The sequence below is a fragment of the Lepisma saccharinum genome, chromosome 10 (assembly GCF_977018435.1).
Source record: "Lepisma saccharinum chromosome 10, izLepSacc3.1, whole genome shotgun sequence".
NCBI classification, from domain to species: domain Eukaryota; kingdom Metazoa; phylum Arthropoda; class Insecta; order Zygentoma; family Lepismatidae; genus Lepisma; species Lepisma saccharinum.
The window spans coordinates 13,123,452-13,147,759 of NC_139238.1; the positions used below are offsets into that span (position 1 = coordinate 13,123,452).

The following is a 24,308-nucleotide window of genomic DNA, read 5'->3' on the forward strand; positions in this document are numbered from 1 at the left end:
GCAAGTTATGTGAATATTGTGGAAATTTGTTACAAGGATTGCGCATCGGATTTTGCAGTTAGTGTCAATTTCTATTCCAAAGAGGAAGATTTTAGGTTACTTTTCATTAATTATTTCTAAATTATGTATATAAAATGTGCTTTCAGTAACTTTTATTACAATGTTTAATTTTTTTCTTTTGAAATATTGTTACAGAAAAACATTCAAGATAATGAATGTAAAATGTAACACACATATCTTTGGAAAGAGGACATCTGGTAAATAGTAACTTAGCAACATATTTTCTAAGATTTTCTGAAAAACAGAAAAATAACAGTCTCCTTGGAAAAAGATAGTATTTTCAGGCCAGGCCAGTTCAGTCCAGTCCAGTGAAAACCTCCCTGATTTTTCATAGATCTCTAGTTCAGTGGAAAGCCTTCGTGTACTTGTTCTATCTAAATGTTATAACATAATCATGCCTGTAATTGTAATCTAAATGTTTCGCATCACCCACTGTAAAATTTCTGTTGGCTCACATGCAGAGAAAGAAAGGAAAGCAAAAAATTAAGCTCTACATATTCTGCTCAGATGTAATCAACACATACCGATATCAATAATAACTGTTACATTTATTTATCACTTTTCATACACATTAGATAAATACATGTGTGAACAAACTTAAAGCTTTGTTTTTTTTGGAATGGTCCACGTCATTCTGCAAAAATACAAACAATATATTTCTTCTTGAATTTTAACTTTCTCATGAAACGAGGGAAAAAAATCATGACTTGTTCAACATCAAATGAGAAAATTTCAAGTTTATAATACAATCTTTACATGTGATGTGTTTTAACACATTCATATCAAGCCTTCATCACTTACATGATGCTTTTTAACATGGCACTAAGTTCTGAGCTTTAATAACTTTTCGATAACAAACTTTACACATTCTGTACAGTAATACAAACATCATGATGCAAATCAGAAAAAAAATATTTCATTGTGATATACATCTACACTGCAATAAATCTCTCAAAGTGGAATTTGTTAAAAATACATTAGGCATATACTGACAAAGATTTATACAAAGAATAAACAAGTTTACATACATTAATAACTAGAAAATGTTTAATGTTTATGATGTTAGTTATCTGAAAATATATTTTCTATCATACTCTGGAATCATATTTATGCAGACATACAGAAGCTTTGCCGAGTAAGATATAAACTTGTTTTATATTATCAACATGACAGTGGCACATAATTCCAATATTCACTTCATAGCAGTGTAACTTATAGAACCAGAAAAAACCTGAATTAAAAGTCTTCCTGTTGTACCTTGCTATGGAGTAACTGAAGGCATAGTTGGTTTCTCACTCACTCATCTGCAGGAGAGAGTTGATCGTTGCCTCTTTGTTACCACGATTCACCTCGTAAACTGACTTAATTACTTCTTTATCCATGTTCGGGAACATATCTTCGATCTGCAAAAAGAAGAGAATGGTGTTCTCAAACTAGATTCACTTAATACATCAAAGGAGAAATAATAGATATTTATTTGTTTATCGCTACATGAATAGCGCACATACCTAGGGCCGACTGATACATATATATTATATATTTAATGCACTCATATTCTTGTACAAGGCCTGTTCAGAAAGAAACCAAACTCTTTTTGCCAAGTTTGTGTATAAATTCATTGAAGAGAACCGACAATTGTGATGTCTAGTGGTGTCCTTATTAACTTGACCCATTTTCAAAGCTGATGCTAAAATGGAAAAATGCCAACCTTAAATCACCCACCCCAATATGACTATTATTATAAATTCAATAAACTGATTCTATTGCATTTTTTTACTTTTATTATTATCGTATACTTGGGGAGACATTTCTACTCTATCCACCAAATCAGTGAATATCCAACACAACAGTTCTTTTTTTCTGAAATGCATAGTTGTTCTATTAATAATAATTCGGTTATTGCTGTGAGGAGGTTATGGTGTATAGTGAAGGGTAGAATTGCAACTATTAGGCTAGAGACAAGAACTGTCATGTGACCACAGGCTCGGTTGCACAGCAATAACTGAATCCCACACCTCGTCGTAGCGTGCCGCAATCTGCACTCGCTCCTGGACAGTCAAATGATTGGTTATCTTACTTAAAAGATGTCGTATGCACATGTGTAATCCTATTCCATAATGTATATGTACGGAAAGTTTTATTCAGATTTCTTAAATACGTGTACAAAAACTACAGCAAATTTTCAATGCCTAGTGACTTCTCGCCAACTCTGTGTGTAAAGAACTAACTGAATTATATTCCATTATCAACAATAGAATTAACAAGTTTTCTAATTTATTGTAACTTGAAATGAATGATGTAAATTCCCAGGGGAGAGGGGGGGGGGTTGATAGACCTGTTTGGCCACTTTTCCGGATGCCAATGGTCAGAAAGGAGCCTTAGAGATTCAAAAACTCTCGTATTTGAACTTTGTAAAAATTTGAAGTTGTTCGGAACTCAGTTTATTATAATTGCTTCCACTATTGTGAAATCCACTGACCACTTATACTTACCAGCTTAAGTTCCTGCTCAGAAAGTTGAGGAGGAGGAGGAGGAGGCGGCGGCGCCACCTGAGCAGGTGGTGCTGTATACACAGGAACAGGTGCGTAAGGTCTTTGCATCCCAAACATTGTGTTGCCAGTAGAAGGAACCATCACAATTGGTGATACTGGTGGGTATACTGTGTATGGAGCTGTCAACGCAGTCTGGAAAGACAAGAACATCACACTTCTAAACAAAACAAAAGGTATTTGAATGCACTTACTTTAGAATTATTATGATACAACTTTCTGAAAGTATGCATACCTCTGTGCTTTCTGCATATCCAAACAGTGATGGAGCACTTTCATATGTTTCAGAACACTCTCTTGATTTTTCTTTCACAAGATTACAGTCTTTTTGTTATGTCAATGAATAAGGTAACATTTTTCATTGATTACATTGTGTATGGTCTAACCTCTTGTTCTTCCCGAGCTTGCCAAGCAATGGCCTATATAGCAGAAACTACTGCTATTTGGCAACACTGTGTACTTCCTGGAACAGTGCAGGAACTTGTTTGTTCAGCCATTATTTGAAATATATCCGTTGTTGACTTCTTAGAACACATTTGAGTGCAGCACAATAGTGAGTCCCATGACTATTGATGAAAGTGTTTTCAGACATGTATGTATATATAAGTACATGCTTCTAAAATCTGCTATAAAATGTATGAAGTGGGTGTGTTTGTGAATCTCGTGGGAAAAGGGAATAATGAAAGTAAGATTTTAAGATATGTACCGGTATTTTTGTTTGGTTTCATCACATTCAAATGTAATTCACTAGATTTAGAATGTCCTTCTTTCTGAGTGAAAAAACACAATTTTTGTTCACTGAATCAGAATACTTTACAAAGGACATTCTGGATATAAAATTAGATAAATTTTGACAAGTAGTGGGTAAAAACGATAATATTCTATGGATGGCAACAGTGATCCGCTTGACCAATGACGAGTATTTTTTCTGCACGACCTTCCGCAGTGTGACCGAGATATAAACTCGCGAGGATTAATCTACAAAGTGGCAACCTAGGTGGTGATTCATTGCTTTTCAATTGCCCCTCATTGTTTAAAGATGATTTTCTCATTTCTATTTGATGCAGGAAGCGACAAGCCAATGCTATCACATGAAAGAAGACAGACTAAATTATATGTGGTTTGGTTTCTTGGAAGCATAATGCATTTATTTAATAAGACAGTAAAAAACTTATCACATCACATGCCGGCAACATACTTGTTAAAATCCACACAAACAGCACGATGAAAAACTCTTTATCCAAGCTATCGATTCCATGTCGGAATCATCATCAAGGCTTTAGAGAATTTTTATTGTGCTGTTTGTGAGTTTTGTGCTGATTTTAACAAGCATGTACTTAATGTTTAATACATGCAGAACCACATGTTAAGCATTCATACTGAGGTCACAAAGCCATGCATCACTGTTGAAAACTGGACCTTCACACTTAGGCGACTTTGGTAGTGATTCAAAACAACAATGAAAAATAATAATATACGCATTTGCAGTTCATTACAAAACTCCCCCATAAGTTCTATCACCCACATCGGCACAAAAACGGTTTAATTTCCCATTGTTTGACGTTCATAAAAATGAGCAATACAATAACATTATAAATACGGAGAAACTAGTACTCACTTTTATCCGCAAAGCTGTTTTTTCTTCTTTTTCGATTAATTTCAGTGGCCACTGCCACCATCCTCGTTGGAACTTGCTGGAACGAGGATGGTGGCAGTGGCCACTGAAATTAATCGAAAAATAAGAAAAAACAGCTTCGCGGATAAAAGTGAGTACTAGTTTCTCCGTATTTATATACTACCGCGTCTCTCTTTTCCCAATCATGAATAACATTATGTTTGGCAAGTACAATTTTATTTCTGGAAAAATAAATAGATCATTGGAATAGTGGGAATTTGCAACCAATATTTTCCCATTTTGGAAGTTATGTATTTTAGCCACATATTTCAAAAAGTTAAATTTACATTAAAATGTTCATGCTCTAGTTATGACTACAGGTAGACAACACGTGTGTCACGAAAGAAATAGTGAAACCACTTAGGAACCGCTCTTTCCATGAAAAGCAGCAGCTGTCTGTGTGTACTTGCCAAAAGAGGAGACTTCAAAATGTTACATAGATGAAAACAACAAAATATTCTAGTCACTTTATGCAACTGCTGATTTTCAACACACTTTTGCATATTTTACAACGAATGAATCATGCTCGAATATGTGGGCTCCCTTAAGCTAAACTCAAACTGCATTTTTCCAGAGTACTCAATACCCAGTACATTACTATTCTAAATATATTTTACAATGGCCTATGGTGCATCTGTTTTATCAGTAACATTATGATCTGATATATTTATAAAGAATCTGTAATCTAGTGCAATATTTTCTGCCATCTTGTTACTTATTTTATGAATAAGAATATGTAATTGAAGGGCTCGGGCGTAAAACATAGTAAGTGACATTTTGGTTATTTCTGACATGATTAAGAAAAAAGGGTTATTAGAAACTCTAATGTAGATAAATTGTTTTTGTGTTGTGTTTATCAGTTTCAGAAGGCTTCACTGAGTCCAGTGCAAATTGTATGACATAGCAATTTCACTGGAAAATTGAAGGATTGCACATTTTACTTTGTAATTCAAAAAATAACCAAAATGTCACTTACCATGTTTTACATCCGAGCCCTTCAATTAATGATTTTGCAAAATAAATGTCTAAATAGGCTAGGTAGTTAAATTTCGAAGGCAAAACCCACCACAATCGCCTGATTATGTACATTAATAAAGGAGGTGAATGAACCATTCACCAAACATTCAAGGAGCACTTGCAAAACATTACTTCGAAAAATAGCTAATATGTAGTCAGCCAATGGAACTACAGACTTTTCTAAATCTTATTAAAACTGTCACCCCAAAGGAGCTTATGACTTAATAGTAATTATAATAAACTCACTGAATAGCTTAGGACTAGGTTGATCATGCCTTCTTTGCCTTCTCCTTGCTTTCCTGTTAGTGCAAACCAATCCTCGTACGTCTCCCCTTTCATCACCTGCTGTGGTATTGGAATGTGAGCCCATGCTATCAACTCATCCATGGTGAATGAACACTCATCAAATATTTCCAAGTATATACTGGACACTCCTTGCGGCAAAGAGCTAGTTTGAGAAAAATGCACATGAAATATTGAACATGCGATTCAATAAATATTATGCAACATTAAATTTATAGCATAAACATGGTTGCCTTCACTTAGGGTTACTAGGCGTCAGGTTTTTCCCGCACATGTCCTACATTTTAGCCTTATGTCCGGTGTCCGAGAGGAATTTGAAAAATATCATAAATGTCCTACATTTTGAGCATCACATAATATTAATTAGGAAAATACGTAACATAAAAAATCATGCAAGTTACAAGTCTATGGACTGCGCTTCCAAACTCAATAGTGAAATTTATTTTGATTCAGTCATTGCCCAAAAAGAAAGAAAACGTTTGTTCTGCTATTAAACAAACGGGAAAACGGAAGCAATTAATGAACAAAGTTTTGGGACCACTTTCAGATAACGTCACTGTTCAATGCCTGAGCAGAATTTCTTGCATTAGGGTTTATACTGATGGAACAAGGTGTTGCCCATTCTTATTCAATATAATTTGATTGTAAAGCAGGGGTATAGAGAATAAAGTTATGCAGGGTGTCTGCCAGTCAAGAAATCAACAAGTAGGTCAAGGAAGTCAATAAAAAATCAACAAATTATTCTTGTGGTCAAGAATTCTTGCTATCATAATGACTGGTTGGTTGATTTAGTTTATTTTACTTCACTTTTTTCTGTCCCTTTGGCTAATCGCGAAGATGAGGATGAATGGTTTTACGACAAGATGGATGAAGGGATAATTACAAACATATAGGGACAACCGACACAAACCCCACATAAGATTATACTGGTTGTAAGTCCAGATGCCAAAGCCTCGCTTGTTCAGGATGCATTAATATGAGAAAGCAGATCTAATTCTCTTCTTAAATTCAGGTTCAGTTTTTATCTTAATTGGCCCTTTGGTAGGGGTTTTTATTAAATAAATATTTATTTTCTTAATTACTAATTTCCAACTTTACCTAAGTAGGGGTTGATTAAATAAAAGTTAAGAAAAATGAAAAAAAAAAAAAGGTCTAGGAAAGTCCACAATTCTGGATGTGTTATTTTGGTGATTGAACTACTCAAGATGAAACTTCTGGAACCATTTTAAATTACGGTAATTGCTGAATATTTGTTTGCCATTACAGGTCATAATTCAAATGTTGAGAGAGTTCTTTCAATACAATCAACACAACAGACTCACGAGAGAAATTATTTTCTCATAAAGTCTGTAAAATGTTTGGTACTGGTCCCTATAATTTCAAAGAGTTTGACTGTCCACTCTAAAATAAATACAGTTTTACTAAACCTGAAATTTTGATAAAAAATGTCTTCTCTGAGAAGTACCACTTAAATCATGTAGTAAGAGGTGCATTGATTAGTATGATTGCAAGTTTTGAAATTTTGCATTTAAAAATTCATTAAGAATTCATTTTTTTAAAACTGAAAAGTGTCATTTTACAACTACTTTATAACATGTTCTATAGAAATTATGTATTATTTATTGAGAACGTGTTGTGTCCTACATTTTGGGACAGCATGTCCTACATTTCCCTTACAGCGATCTGGTAACTTTAACTTCACTTCTTGCAAAATTTGTAATAATTCCGTCTCTTACTTATTTTGCATATTTATTTGGGAGACTCACTGTCACCACTTCACTAATGTTATGTCTTCTGTGAGTGGAGACAGCAACCCAAATTGATGTGTGAATGAATGAATTTTTTGCAGAAGACACACACAATTGCAGTGTTCGTAGTTACAGTTAGTCATTTTAAAAAGTAGCTCAGTTACAGTTACTGGTGCTTGAAAAGTACAAACCCAAACATTCTGCCCGAACGTGGCAGAGCGTTTGGTTAAGTTTTAGAACAATCATTGTGATGTGGCAAGTTTTACAAATGTAATTGTGTTTCATATTTCGTTGCTTAATCATTTGTTCATAATTATTTGTTCTAACTGGCATTACACTTCATTCTGTTAATCGCTCTAGAGAAGGATATGTGTGAAATGTGTTGAAACACTCGGTAATATAAGATTTATTCATTGCAAAATAGACTTGTTGGTTGGTTAAAATTCCCACACTGGGGGCATACAGTCTCAGCCATCAGGCTTTGGGCTCGGGCTACAGGACGCACATAATTCAAGTCTCCTGGGAAGAAGTATAACAAGTTTTCTCCTGAGATTTTGACAAGTACACCCAACGGCGAAAGAAACAGTAGGTGAATTGTCCACCACCATTTTCATTCGGCCTGTATTACACAATGTGATGACAATGAATTGAAATAAAGACGTCAATAAACAGAGAACAATGCCTGCTTCGAACCAACATAGTCTCATTTCTTAAAACAATACAGGATGTAGAATAAAAATGTAATGAAATTACAGATGGACTTTTGCCTAACATTATCTTTGCCCTTGACTGTACATGGAACAGGTGGCCACCCACCATCCTGATGAACTTGGGAAGCTACGAATGAGTACCATAATCTGGTCGCAGAAACCTACAACTATGACTTAGGGATTTGTCATGCTGACTACATGTCACCCCGTAACTGGGTGAATTATCTCCCACCTAGGTGGGAGTGAAGCTCAGAGTCGGTAGGTAGGCCCTGGCCCTCAAGGGCCATTGTACCACAGGCTATTATTTACATATGAGGGTCATCCAGAAAAAAAGAAACATTTTAGTGTAAAACGCAAACGACAAATCATGTGTGTAAAAATTCACAGTGCAGAAACTGCATACCTTACTCTACTTTTCCGCATATTTGTCATACCCATGCAAGAACTGATCATGTGTGATATCAGCTTGTTCATACAGTAATTGTACTCGGTTGCAGCCAATGTATTCAACCATGCAGTGATAGCATCTTTTAGAGTTCATCAGCTGTGGCAAAGTGCTTAGTTGGTTATAAAATTAAAAGTCCATTACTTAGTTCTAAATGTGTTACAAATATTAACAAAACTCAAACATACCACCATACAACTTTATTCCATCTTGGATTCTTCCCGCCATTTGGATCAGTATGTGTTTCGTACACACAATGCCCAACCCGTAACCGAACATATGGATCCATTCGGGTCATGCCATAATTCTTCACTAATTTGGCCTGCAAATATCAGTTCAGGTATTAGATAATACAGTACATTTTATTCTCACTGCTATAAGAAATGTTTAAGAAATAATAAATGTATTTTACATTAAAAAATTCTAATGCAGCTGTACAATCCATGTGCAACTGCTAGTTCCTTAAATGTAATGAAGAAAATAAACATCATTGTTAGAAGTGATACACTTTAACAGTACCTAATTACATGTGTCAATGATTTATACCTACAAAATATTGCCAATCATGTGGGTATTGATAATACCCTGAAGTGTTCTGCCAAATATCTTTGGAGAATGGCAGCTACTAGTCACGAAATATTGAGATCACTTGTTTGTGTTCAAGTGTGGAATATCTAACAGTTTGACAAGGCTATAAATTAACATGATTGAGTTCTAGATAGCAAACTATACTGGGATAGTCACCATATATCCATTATGATAAATAACATTTTAATATTTTCATATTTAATACTGAAAAAATACATGTCAAAACCAATTTGCAGTCATGTAGTGCCAGTCACATTAAACTGTAGGTTCAGTCTCAACCTGCCTATGTTTAATGTTTAGAGTACAACACACATATCTTTGCCGTTGCGTAGATACCAATTTTCGTTTCGTCTCCCTCTCTCTTAGCATCACGTGTTCTGCCCTGCTCGCCAACCTTCGCTATTGTTGCCATATTGTCATTCCATTCCTGGACACACTCGCGCACACATCATTGAAAACAATTGAATAGCGCTCCAGCTCGCGGTTCACACCGTTCAGCAGGGACGGTAATGTGGCAATATAGCACGGCAAAATGACTAGTGCCGGCCCTGGTTCATAGCAAAAGAAAAAGCCGCACAGCTTATCGTCTAGTGGCAGTATATGTACTTGTTATTGTTGTGGAAGCCGGCATCATTTGTAAATGTACAACAAAGGCAACCGACTGTCACCGATCACAGAGAGAAAATAATAATACTGCTTGAGGAGGAGTGTTGTGGTCCAATTGTCGCGGTTTTAACACGTTGGCATGTTATTTATCTGCTGTTGCAGTTCCGTACCAGTGTATATGGGTTTTGGGAGTGAACAGTTAGAATGCCACCAGTGCATTAATGCAATGAAAAATAATAATATTTTTATTTTGTTTGAAATCACTCAAATAAGGAATCGTATGAAGAAGTCTTCTTTGCAGCATTTTTGGTAATTTTACGTATGTGTTAGTTCATATTTTGCGAATTTTTAGTCCATATGTATGTAGCTACATACAAAGCCACTTGTTAGTACATATTAATCCTAGTCCTGGTATAATGCATGACGTTTAAAACTCAACGCTAGATAGACCTGAATTCTCTAATTTTCTTGTTGTACGTAACAGCTGTGCATCGGTGCACTGCAGTGATTTTTCTATCTGCTCCATTAGCAACACTGCTTCTTTAGTTGTGACGCGCATCGCATGACAGAAATATCTGTGTTGGACTCTACTTTGGGCTACAAGATCAATATAAGCAGAAAGTAAGACTACTATTCAGAGTAAACAATATACTTTACCAGGAAATGTGTTAGCAAATAATGTGAAATTGCCACATTTAAGTTAAAAAATAATTAAACTCTAGAATGAATTCTTGTGAACAAAATTCCCAAACTTTTAGTCAATGATACTACTATATACGTTTTTGGTAAATTTCTCGTAAGGGTCAGACGGATGAAATTTGCTACTTTTTTTTATTTCAATTTTCCTCCTTACGTATTCTGCATTGAGAAACATTGTTGAAGGTGACATTTCGCTTGTTTCACCGAAAGAAGCTATATTTGCGACATATTGAGTAAGTTTTCTTGGTTGTTTCTTCCCTTCCGTAACACGTGAAATGGCCGTCACAGTTTCACCACCGTAGTCACTATGCAATGTTTCCACCCCACCACGCGTAGAAAGTGCAAGATAAGCGAAATTGAGTGGACCATGATCGGCACAATTGCTCATTATTTACCGGTGAAGAGGAATGTCGAAAATGTGAAATTCGTTATACTTGCTATTTTTGGTCTCCTAATAGTGAATGCGCAGTTGAAGTTTGGAACTCATTTGGGGCCAGGTGACTCCGGCCAATTTCTAACTTGCCTTTAACACGGACTCTATAGAGAAAGCCAGGTAGCCGGAGCGGAGTGGAGGCGGGGCCGTGGTAACGGTAGGGGGTGGTAGGCCAACTACCCCAGGGGCAGAGCCCGGAATCGGTGGGAAATTTGGACCCAAAAATTATTCTTAAGTTCAAATTTCCCACCGATTCCGGGCTCCGCCCCTGGGGTAATTGACCTACCACCCCCTACCACTACAGCAGCCCCGCCTCCTCTCCGCCTTTCTCTATAGAGTCCCTGTTAAAGGGATGTAAGAAATGAAAAATCACAAATCATCATGATACATCATCAAAAACCACAGGGAACTCTTTGGTGCCTCATTTTGCCACGTCCTGCCACTCGCTTTGTACAAACAAATTTCCATTTACGTGTACGTAAAATGTGCAACCACATTTCAGACATTCAATTTCTTCTTTAACAATACCATACTGTACTACGAACTCTACAAAATCTTCAACCCCTTTCAATTGCACCACACATCCTGCACACGTCATTTTCAAAATGTTGAGCACGTTCAACTGAACATACGTATTTAAATGTGTGACCAGTTACATAAACGCATGTTTGGAAACACTTACGTCATCACACACAGGCTACATCCAACTGGAAGTAAACGGATGGACGAGCTCTCGTGCATCGGTCACACATTTATATCGAAAAATATATGATTAACCGCAAAATTTAATGAATGATGCGAGAAAACATTTCCCCGAACTTCCAGAAGTATAAAGAAACTGCATTCGGTAAGTAATTTCTCCCGTAAATTTGATGAAATCCGTCTGTCCCTTACGAGAAATTTACCATGTTTTTAATAGTGGTCAGCTTTTAACAATGTCAATACATCCGTGTCTGAAAGTATTGGTTGGAATTTAATACCAGACACCAGCTGATACTCTTCTGGCATCTGATATATTGTGGGATTTGTAGTAATAATAATAATAAAAATTCATGGCATCACTTTTACGGAGTGTAATTATCTGGGAAATTATGCAAAATTGAATATTTTCATTAGTTTTGCACCAGTATTATATACGTTACATTTTGTCATTTTAAGTAATTTTAACCAAGGTTTTTAACATTTCACCATGTCTCCCATTCTGTAAAAAGGATCGACATAGATCTGAAAATTACGACTAATAAAGGTATGCATTTTTAACATGTGGTATCAAATATAACCGGGTACTTGTTTACTATCCGTCGGACAGATTTCTTCAATTCTACAGAAGAAACTACTTACCGTAATAAGTTCCTGTAGCATTGTCTAACGGTACTAGTTTACTATCCTTCGGACAGATTTCTTCATTTCTACGGAAGAAACTACTTACCGTAATAAGTTCCTGTAGTATTGTCTAACATCTGGAAGGTGTTTTGTGTGATGTGGGAATGTTTCATAGCGGAAATTCAACCATTGATGCATAGCCCCACGAACCATTTCCGGTAAGGTTAGGTTAGGTAGGGTCACAATAGGTTACAATAGTTAAAAATTGGTTTCGAAAAAAATATGCGTAGCCCCACACAACATTCTCGCATAGCCCCACACACCATTCCCGCATAGCCCCACAAACCATTTGCGGAAACGTACGTTCTTCAGTTACAAAAACACTTTTTTTTAAAAAAAAAATGATCAAAAAAACGTGAATACACGTTAAAAAATGATTCGCGAAGCAGATAGGTAAGTAGAAATGTCAATAATTGACGAAACTCAGAAGTTATGGGTGTCCGAAGGATAGTAAACATTTACCTTTAAGAGTTTAGGGCTCATTTGGGGGCAGGTGACTCTGTCCAATTTTTAACATTCCTATAACAGGGAGTATATAGAAAAAAGCCGGGGAGCCAGAGTGGAGTGGAGGTGGAGCCGCGTTAGCGGTTGGGGGCGGAGCCCGGAATCGGTGGAAAATTTGAGTCAGAAATTCCAAACGAAAATATTTTTTTTGTTTAAATTTCGCACCGATTCTGGGATGGATGGCCCCAAAAACACTTCACAGCAGATAGGTAAGTACCATTGTCAAAAATTGACGAAACTCAGAATTTATAGGTGCCCGACGGATAGTAAACTTTTACCTATAACAATTTTATAACCATCTGATGTTATGATTACCTGTGCAACAGTAATACTAAGTCTGCCAACTGCATTTTGGGAAAATGGAAGGCCAACCATTTGCTGCTGCAAGGCAAGAGCTGCTTGTTGATCTGCAGCTTCCTGCTGCTGCTGTGAAACTGCTGTTATACGAAGAAAATCTGGTGGTAAATTTCCAAGGTAAACCTGGAAAAAAATTATCAATCAAGACCTGCTAATAAAGCAGAAATTTAACTTATCAACATTCAACAAAATTAGCTAAATTATTTGTAATTATAGGGATGGTATACCACTGCCACTGGTGTACACTTCAGTTCTTCAAGCAGAGGAGTTCTGAAGCTATATTCTGAAATTTATTTATTATATGAATTTGTGCACTGTTTTTTAAAAGTCTATAGATAAAGACATACACTTTACAAGTCCAAAACTTACAAATTGACGAAAACATAATTTTTATGGTGAAATTACATAATACTTGATAAATAATTTCGCCCACTTTTTTTCCTGACGTAATTTGGAATGGATACCAATGATCCAGTATTTTAATATAATGTTGCCTAACGTAATTTTTATACACTTATTTCTACGTGACAAATACATTCCCATGTGATTTAATACATAACTTACGCGTTTTCTACGTTCAGCATTTTTCTCAACAGCTGTAACGTCAGCCATATTTGCTTTCATGTTCGCGTTTGTTCTTCTTTCTTTTCGTATGGTAGTGGGTTGCTCGCGAATGGATAGTGATCGGAAAGTAATAGAACATAAAACTAATGCAGGGTTCTACTAATAGGCACTAACTAGAAAAAAATCACCGGAGATGATTTCAAATTAAATTCGAAGTCAATAGTGCAATGAGGGAGTGGCGTACAGAGTGGGGTTACGGGGGGCGGGGTTCCTTACATTAGTTTAGTTTTTAGAATTATACAAACTCCTCTGCATAACACTGAGAATTATTCAATTCCTTTTTGTGCAAACCTTAAAATCTAGCACAGCATTCTTCATTCATCTACGCTTCTGCATTTCGTAATTCGACAGTAAAGGTGCAATTTCTTAGTTCCGACCGATTGGTGGCGCTAGTGAATTTGTCACTATTTTGCGGGCCTTGAGATATATCCTGTTAATATATATATATTTTCGGAACATGTCTGTTCATGTTTCTGTAGATGGAAAGGATTGCATTTAATATTCTTAACTTGCACGTTAGCAAGTTTCATACTTAAAAAGATAGACGTAACTTATAAATAATGTAAGTACTTACTCTATTTTCAAAAAGTAGAATGTTTAGTGTTTTTATACATGTATAATTTACAATTAGGAAAATTTGCAGAATGATTGGGAGGATATTTTTCTCTATGCCGTATGATACAATGCTACAGTATTTAAATTCAAGTGAATAATCAAATTCCGTTATAGCCAAACTCACATTACAATTCGGTAAAAATTTCACCTTTCTACTAGGCGATTCTATTTTAGTTCTTGTGAAACAAAAATCGCGAATTTCTAAACTGTTTTGATCGGTAGTTACCGATGTTCATTACAGTTTATTTTCCAAAGCTTAACGGTTAGTAATGAAGGGGCTTTGTGTGTTAATTTCTCACTGGAAGTTTAGTAGTTCGGACTGAATATAATATATGCATTACTATATTGTAGTTTTCCTGTGTTAAAACCAGAGAAAATGTTAATGCAGTCAGCGTGCTGTTCCCGCGACTAGAATGTTTTTTTTATATGTGAAATGTGAAGCATACAGACTAAAATATATTTCAGTGTATTGTCTTTAGTATTCTATACTTCATTTCGAGATAAGTTACAAAGTATTAGTAATAGGGATGAGAGTTTAACATTTTACTGCATTTTCAACATTTTTATCTTTGCTTATATCCATCTTTTATGAACCAAAGGCAATATTCTGCATTATAAAATTAGAACTAATTAAGAACGTTAACATTTTTGGGATGACTAGAGAATTTAATATATAGTAATGCACAATTATTACACCCCCGTGAACTTAGAGTAACATTCCATGGCAGGACAGGGAAATACGGAGTACGACAATAAGTCTTCATGGAGGGAGAAAATTGAAGGGTAATAAAGCCAATCCGTGATCTTCCAATAGAACATTAGAGTTGTATTTCTTTCATTTTTCTACAAAACACACGAAAGCCGTGCCTGAATACTGTATATTTTTATCTAATGAAAAGTAGTTCAAGTGTTTAGGAAGCCAGACTATGTTGTATGAACTCGTTATTCTTTTCATAATATGTTCTGCATTGAGCGTAGAACACACTTTGATCTTTCCCATTTCTAACGTAGATAAAAAATGTGAAAAGGGTTGGGCATAAACTTTCAGTAGCCCAAGAACACTATCTTTTTAATAGTTATTCCAAGATTACATTTAAGCGATAAATTATTTTTTAAAAAATACTTCGAATGTAAATATTGAGTACATGTACATGTGTCAGGTCTTTAGACTATTTTTTTGTTGCATTCAGTCAAGTTAGGTTTTTATTTATAAGTACAAATTGTCTTCTATCCATTGTCTTTTATGCAAAATTATAACAACTTGGAGCATTCCAGCGTTATGTGTGTGACATTTTACAAACAAAATGTAACATTGTAGACATGTGATTGAATCAAAATATTCATAATAAACTGATTTCATAGAATTATGAAGTACTTTGTAGCGCCTGGTAACAAATGAAAAGAAAACTTGAGTATGATAGTGTAGCCTGAATCACTGGCGTACGCAGAGGGGGCTGATGGGACTACAGCCTCCCTCCGAAATTTAGAGAAAATCAACATTTTCGAATAAAAGCAGTGAAGAACTCTGGAAAAACCGAAATACCTAAAATGAGGCCTGATTGCTATATTTGAGAGTGGAAAGTTCTAAATATACAAAATATCATGTTGTCTATTCCGCCTCCCTGGAAAACAGCTATGTACCTATTATTCACCTGCACAATTCCAGCCCCTTCCCCCCCCAAAAAAACACCCTGCACACGCCAGTGGCCTGAATGCATGAAAAGCATTTTAACTTCATTTGTCTGTGAAGCATATAAGCTACAGACATGGGCGTCCGGAAGGGGAGCAAGGGGGGTCACGCCCCCCCTGGAAAATGAATGTGTACCTAAAAATTATATATTTCACACATAATTTCATTTCAATCACAGTAATTTATGTTAATTATTATAAATTAGTTGAAGAAACATGATAATTTCAGACTGAAATAGTGTTTTTTGAAAGGGCATCACTATTTTGGAAGAAAATATGTGTCCTTTGCCCCACCTGGGAAAAAATTACCTTGCTTGCCCCTCCCTGGAAAAAATCCTGCGGACGTCCATGGCTACAGATGCTAATAATTTTTGTTGTGGCCAGTACATTGTTTTTCATCTCTCCCATCTGATCCAACATTTTTACATTATGGGGTGCAGATCATTCTCAGCCAGTGCTCAAAGTTGGGAGAGGGGGGAGATGGTATCCCCCACCAGTCAAGAAAATATTTATAAAGTATCTCTCCAGCTAGGATAATTTGCATTAGATTTCCCACCTACAGCATTGTCTCCATGTTGATCCATACTTCCATCCACCTGTGTTCCAATTCGATCTGGACCCCTTCCCCCCCCCCCCCAGCTAGGAACTCTACTTCGAGCACTGCTTCGAGTGACCCAACAAATTACCTTCAGGACCTGAGAATCAAACGCATTTTCCATTTTTTAAGTACTGGAGAAATATTTAATGTAGCAATTACAAAATAATTCGGGGGAGGAGTGTATGGCTAAAATTTCCAGTCATATGGAAATTCGTGTATCCACATTGCACGTAGTTCACACAATTGCCGTAGATGGCTCTGTCCGTTGTTGCTAGTGTTCTCTGGTGAAACTTCTGGGAACTACTTCCAGGCTCATTTATTTTACGAGAGAGATGACGACGGTGTGTAGAAAGCCAAATGAGTGCGTGCGTCTCTTTCATCAAATTACCGTTGAAAACTTGTGATTTCTTTAAAACTATTGACGAGAAAACCTGAACATAGCACTCGATATTTAATTTATTATATTTTATTGCTGTAACACCAAAGTAATTCCCTGCGTATGTAGCACTGTTCCATTGATCTCTGCCGGGATTCTCGCTACCAAAGTTTCCGGGTTCGGGTCCCGGCCTAGACATGGGTGTTCTTTGTGCCCATGGGCGTCCGGAAGGGGGGCAAGGGGGGCCGTGACCACCTGGAAAATGAAAGTCAACCAAAATTATACATTTTCACATATGATTTCATTCCAGCTACAATAATATGTGTTAATAATTGCATGAATATGATAAATTCAAATTTAAGCAATGTTTTTTGAGGGAACAACACTATTATTGGGTAAAATATGGCTTGTTTGCTCCCCCTGGAAAAACACCTTCCTTGCCCCTCCCTAGAAAAACCTGCGGACGTCCATGTTTGTGTCACTTCATCAATTTCATCAACTAATCGCTCATCTCATCGTCGCGATAAGTCAAAGTGGCAGAAAAGGGAGGCTAACTATAAAAGCAAATACATCGCTCTCTGGCATAGTAGATGAAGTGTGATCAGCACCACGCTCCGGTCAATATATTCTCCGGTTGCCAAGAATGTTGATATGTTGTTTTTAAGTTCACTTTATGCACAGTAAGGCTAATCGGGACTGGACCTACAGTTTAAAGTGGGATCCAAACCACTTGTTCCTCCACCGGGTATCGAACCCAGAACCCCTTGATTACAAGGCGACGACGCTACCACTGCGCCATCGGGAGGGCCCGGTTGCCACGAAGATAATGCTGCAAAACTAAAACAGTTTTTTGCTTAAGTCAGTCCTTCAAGTCATGTAGTGAAAGAATTGTTGACTGAGGGAAGGAATTTGATAATACAAAAGTGAAGTCTTTATTGCAAGAAAAAGGAGTCAAGTTCAGAACCACCTTGCCTTAATGGAGCCGCAGAACGTGAGAACAGAAAATTGGCTGAATGTAATCAATGAAGAATGTTCTCTCTTTATTTTCTTTGACATGGAATTACGGTAATTGTTGTAACTTTTCCAGCTTTATCAGGATGGCATGTGCCCCTCTGCCCCGTCTTACGGGCTCCCTTGTTACTCATAAAATTTTATAAATTATACAGTGACGTGCGGTGACGTCGACACTTGGGGTAGCAATGAGTGGCGTGCCGAACGGGTCATAACCCCCCTCCCCTTTAGGGCCCAGTATTCCTAAAAGAAGAACGTCAAATACAGGAAAAATCGCAAAGTTAGGAATGACTACAAAAAATTGTACACATAACTTCCACCCACTTTCGAAAATCAAAAACGATTTGATTTGACTACTGAGCCAGAGATGCCACATCTTTGTGTGTCCCTTCATCAATTCTATCGTATCGTCTTCGCGATTAACCAAAAATGGCGGAAAGCGAAGTAAAATAAACCAAATCAAACAATCAATCAATGAATGATTTGATTTGATTCGCTTTTTTGACACATTTGGTTAATCGCGAAGATGATACAACAAAATTAATGAAGGGACAAACACAAAGAACACCCTATCCAGGTAGGGGTTCGAACCCGCAACTTCTGGTGTTGTAGCGCGTTGTGGTAATCACTCCCCCCCCCCCCCCTCGGTTGGTTGATTTGACGTTTTAAGTCCATTTTATACACAGAAAGGCTAATCGGGACTAGACCTATAGTTTAATGTGGGATCCGAACCACTATATACCTCCATCGGGTACAGATCCGGGACCACTTGCAGTCCTCCACGGAGGTCGACCGACAGCAAACATGTGAGGAAGGCGCTAACCATTCGGATACGTTGGTATCGGTAAAGCAAACTGCATTTTTCCTGAGTAGTAATTTTCAATTGAATTTTTGAAATACCATCTATCTTTATATATGATTAACGTTTTTTTCAAAAATTTTGCATTGCTTGATTTCCATCATTTCCCCATCTCACGATGGAAGGATCCGGGTTCAAGCCCTGCCCTTTGCATGAGTGTTTCTTTGCAACCAATCTTCACCAGTTTAATTTAATCAACGTTCATCGTCATGGCAGAAATTAGGTAAAGCGATGGATGAGAGAAGAAAATACAAATAATTTCTTCCCAGTGCATCTGCAGGGCACTGTGAAATCAGGAGCCTAGAATTCTCTGTTTATGGTTGTCCCTCTCGACTTTCCAAGCTCTTAGCTACTTATTCCGATTAAATCTATACAGCTAGAAAAAGCGATGGGTAACAAAACACACCTTTAAACAAACCTTTTTTCTACTTTCTTCAATGATATTCATTTGGTTTTCTGAGTTCTAGGATACATTTTTCATTTCTATTTTTTTCATTATTCACTGCAGGCAGAGTACAACACATAAGAACAAGAATGCACGCTCGTCACGAATTCCGACCTGAATTGTTATTTGTGAGGTCCGTTCATCAGTTTCATCATATCATCACTCATCCTCATATTCGCGATAACCAAATGTGGCAGAAATGCGAAGTAAAATAAACGAAACCAACAACAAGAATTAGAACGCGCGTTCACTTGCCCAAATAAGTACATCCGTATTTATGATTCTTTAGCTTATCCATTTTTTTTTTATTGGAGGCCAAGAGATTAGTGTATTTAAATAAAACACTACTAAAACGAGAACAAGAGAGAGCGTGAGCAAAATTTGTTAATTAATCATTATATATTCCATATTTTTAAAAAAAGCATAACATTTTTGTCTGCACATAAGACGTTCCAATTGCATAAATAATAAAAGTACATCCCATACATATTGTACAACGTGTAAAAAGTAGTGTAAATACGTAGAACAGAAGTACTGCAGAAAATTTTTCACTTAGTTCTTTAGAGGATTTACAAAGGAAGGGAAGGGAATCCGATCCCCTATATGTCCTATAGAAGATAGACTGGAGGACCTGAAAGCACGGGCTTCCAACCATGGGAGCGGGGGCGAGGGAGCAAGGGAGGTAGAGGCAGAAATCTTCCCTTTCCCTTCGAAAACCCGTTTCTACCTGGAACTGCTAAGGCGGAAGAAGAGCGAGCTAGGCCGCTGAACGCACCGAGGGACGAGAAGCGCGTGAAAAAAGTGTTGCATATGAACTGTGGCTTCAACAAAACAATAAATATTGTGATTTGAAAATAATTAGAGATTTTAGATTGATTGATCTATCTCTGCTAGACTAGCTACTCCTCAGTGCACGTCACTGAAATTATATCGTTTTTAAACAATTCACACAATAGAGACACATCATTCCATCACACACAGGATTAGACTTAGGCACCGATAATACACACATTTTATGAAATTACACATACACTGACAACGCTGGGCTGGTAGAGCGTGAGTGAGGCAGGCCTTGTGTATTGTGTAGGAGGTCACGGAGCGCTTGCGAGACTGCACATTCGTGCACGAGTTACCCATGCCCGGCCTAATCGGTCAAATGCCGCTTAGTACTCTAGAGAAAGGCGTGATCTCTGAAGGCACTCAATACCAACGTCTCTTCCAAGTAGCACACCCTGAACAGAACTTTTGCAGGCTGACTAGGCTCCAGCGCGTGGACCCACAGCCAGGATAATCCTTTGTTTGTGTGGTCCTTCTGCTACCCTTACTGTTGACAATTTAGCTCTTTTGGAGCCAGATCTAGCTCTTTTGCACATTCGGTTGGCTTCTAAAATTTCGAAATACTCCAAGGAGCTTTTTAGCTCTACGAGGGTAAATTTACCTCCAAATCTAGCCTTTTTAGTATTACACTGTCAATAAATTTGTATTCACAGTGTGTTCTTCATGATAGCTAACACTGTTCGTTCAGCTTACGAAGTAAAAATCATGTTATATTTCAGACGGGTGGCTTACAGAACTCTATGTTGTATAGAGGTAGTAAGCTCTAAAGGGAAGACAGGGGAAATGCTTTCGATGTTACTCATTGGAGCAAATATTCAAAATTAAGCTGTAAAATACAGCCTGGCCTCTCAGTCATCTAATGATTCTTGTATAATTGTTATTAATCAATTAATAAAAGATTTGTGAGTTGCAGTTTCAATAATGGATTTTAAATTTTAATATTTATGGTGCCATCACTAGTTCCGGCCCTCATAGACAAAGAGGGAATTAATAATTCAATGAGCTTTTGCTCTGAATATGCATTTTGTACATGATATTAGATGTATATCGGCTGTCCCCGCTGCCTCCCCAGGTACTTTTTTTTTCTAGCGCCGTGGCTGATGTGCAGATGAAGTATTACTCCCCGATAATCCTTCATTTTCGATTTCATACGGTTGATTATTGAGGGGTGGTAAGGCCCGATCAAGACGTTGAAGACTACGAATAAATTGCCATCACTTTAAAGTTAATAGCAGCCCCCTCCCTATTTATACCTAAAATTACCCTAGGAGGCAGTTTATGGCGTTTTCCAAAATCTAGCTTTTTTATGCGGATCCAGTTTGGCTACACTGGCTACCCCTCAAGTCAAAGGAAGTTTAATGGCAACTAAAAACAATTGTATCCATTTCACAAGGATTACAGATCCATGATCGGCGTCTAGTTAGTACTTTTAGCATATAGCGATTATTTCCATATGCGCACCCTTACTTATAATTAAATATTATTATCTTACCCATAAATTATCTTACATTCTTTGCTCGTATGTATCATAGTGTTATATAATGCACATTTTTCTATTTCAAGTAACTTATTGTCCGCTTTAAATTTAATTTTCTCACTTCGAAGCTTCTTAGTGTCTGGTAGTGACACTTGTTTTCATTTATTTAAATTCGCTGCTCTTGTGGCTCGTAACACCAGCGTCACGATTAGCCAAATGTCAAAGAGCGGCGTCAAATAAACTAAATAAAATCAATCCGGTCTCGGTGTTATTGGATGAGGAATTCGAGGTGGAATTACTCATCCAACCAGTGGCGGCTATTATGGAGGGGCAGTTGACCCCCTCACATTTTCTCTTTTCAGTATAGGAGACCGGGGCATAACGATCCCCTGGGGCAAAGTAATCCCTCGAAAAAAATGCACTTTACGGTGCTGCTTCCAAGCGGGAAACATGTCAACTGCAGAGCAGCCATCTGTGTTGTTCCCTTATTTTCTTCTTTTTAACATTGGTATTTACGTATTCTGCATTCCTAAGGATTCTTCAAGGTGCCATTTCGTTTTTTCCACGCAAATAATCTCAACTTTCGACATATCGAGTAATTCTTGTTTGTTCGTTTTCGCTTGCGTTACACGCAATATGGCGGAGAGATCTTGACTAGCGTTGTTCATGATCAATGGTTATGCAGTGTTGCAACACAAACACAAACACATAAATATTTTTCTAATTTTAAAAAAACAATTTTAACTATGTTTTCTTAACCTAACAGAATCTAACCTTACGTTGCCGTGCATGGTTCGTGGGGCTATTTATCAATCGTTCAAAAACCCCACGAACCATGCACTGATAGCCCCACGAACCATTCATAAATAGCCCCACGAACCATTCACGGATAGCCCCACGGACCATTCACGTATAGCCCCACGAACCATTCACGTATAGCCACACGAACCATTCATAAATAGCCCGACGAACCATGCACGGCAAGGTTAGGTTAGGTTCTGTTAGGTTAGGCAAACATAGTTAAAATTGTTTTTTAAAATCAGAAAAATTGAAGATAATTTATTTTTTGGGACATTCCAATTCCTTCACAATTACATGGTGAATTAGACATTCTACTGGATCTTCAACGCCGTGCAATTTCACCACGCACCCTGTGCACGTCATGTTTTCGCAAGTTCGTAATCAGAAATGATGAACAGTAACGCACGTTTATTTACGCTATACAACTGTTACACAGTTACAAAACCGCGTATTTGGAAACACTGACCGGTTGTTACGTCATGAAACGCACGCAAAAATTTGGTTCACGTAGTAGAGAGACATCTAGGGAACGGCTTTCGTGCATCGGAGTGAAATTAATGTCGAAAATTACATGATTTACCGGCAAAAAAAAAATTGGGCGAGGGGAAAACGCATTTTCAAGACCTTCCTAAAGTATAAATAAACTCATTTCGGTAAGTTCTTTCTCCTGTAAAATTGAAGAAATATGTTTTGCGGAAACGAAAATTTTACCGGCCAGGTTTGGCCACAATAGTGATTTCACGTTGTTTTCTTAGTACTTTAAAAAATTATGTATTCTCGTTCGTATTGGAAATGGTTGTTAGGTTAGGAGGGCCATATTTGGTACCGATAGTGATTTCACGTTTTTATTATGCCAGGAGTGTTATTTTTGCTGCTGTTTGGTAATTTTTTTATGGGAAAAATGAGTGATAGTAGTCCGAAATAGGAGTTTCTTGTGCTTACGCGGGTCATACTTTGCGATCAAATATCTCCGTTATTTTTGGTTTCCTTACGCTGGAACCACTTTTATATTACGTAAAACGTTGAAATCTGTCGACTAAATAAAAATTCGACGTAATTCTCGAGGGGGTGCATTGGGTAAACGGCTCCGTTGTGGCACCTACACTGTCAAAGTGCCCCCCCCCTGCACTGGAGTATAAAACAGAACCCACTGTTCATGGCTTTGGTTGCGAAGAGATAATCCTAGTGTTCACTCATGCAGGTACGGCCTCCCCCATGGCACAGTGGTAGCGTCATTGCCTTGTAATCAAGGGGTCCCGGGTTCGATACCCGGTGGAGGCACAAGTGGTTCGGATCCCACTTTAAACTGTAGGTCCAGTCCCGATTAGCCTTACTGTGCATAAAGTGGACTTAAAACACCAACTCAAACCAAACTCACTCATGCAGGTGGATTTCGTACGTGAGCATGGTTGCAGGTTTGACAGTAATTTTACGTTATCGTCAGGTTCATTGTTAGAATTTCCACGTGTTTTTTGTTTTATGTTTGTGTACACAACGGTGCAAAGAAAGTTCCATGGGATACGACACTGCGTTTGTAGAACGTCATTCTTGTGCAACTTGATACATTTTTCAAGGTATACGTATATGGTCTCGGGTTCGAATCCAGGCTTGGGCATAGGTGTTCTTTGCGAGTGTTCCTTCATCAATTTCATCATCAGTGATCTTCATCTTCGTGATTAGCCAAAATTGGCAGAAAAGCGAAGTAAAATAAACCAAGTCAATCAAACGATCAAGATATGTATGTACGGTGGGATCCATGAGTATTACCGTGCAAATTGTCCATGACTATTTTCATTAATTTTTATCTTACATCCTGTGTGTTTTTAAGCGATGTGCTTTTATGTATGCTGCTCAGGGCCGTACTATCAAGGTTTGTGGGGGCCCCTGGGCAAAATGTTT

General features: G+C 37.4%; 1 protein-coding gene across 1 annotated transcript; it reads right to left on the minus strand.

Moving 5' to 3' along the window:
• Positions 1 to 425: 425 nt before the first annotated feature.
• LOC145994224 (toll-interacting protein-like) lies at positions 426 to 13,754 on the minus strand. The gene is made up of 6 exons (XM_083130320.1): positions 13,642 to 13,754; positions 13,036 to 13,200; positions 8,696 to 8,829; positions 5,548 to 5,749; positions 2,553 to 2,744; positions 426 to 1,463 (listed from the first exon to the last, which is right to left on the minus strand). The coding sequence occupies exons 1-6, from the start codon at positions 13,699 to 13,701 to the stop codon at positions 1,353 to 1,355; spliced, it is 864 nt and encodes a 287-aa protein (XP_082986446.1). The 5' UTR covers positions 13,702 to 13,754; the 3' UTR covers positions 426 to 1,352.
• Positions 13,755 to 24,308: the final 10,554 nt, after the last annotated feature.

Bases quoted from the DNA above. Each gene is read 5' to 3' on its own strand.
- LOC145994224 (XM_083130320.1), bottom strand. From the start codon at position 13,701: ATGAAAGCAAATATGGCTGACGTTACAGCTGTTGAGAAAAATGCTGAA. The intron at 8,830-13,035 runs GTAATCATAACA...TGATATTTGCAG, and splicing joins TTAGTATTACTGTTGCACAG to GCCAAATTAGTGAAGAATTA. The intron at 5,750-8,695 runs GTATGTTTGAGT...TTCTCAAACTAG, and splicing joins TGGAATAAAGTTGTATGGTG to CTCTTTGCCGCAAGGAGTGT.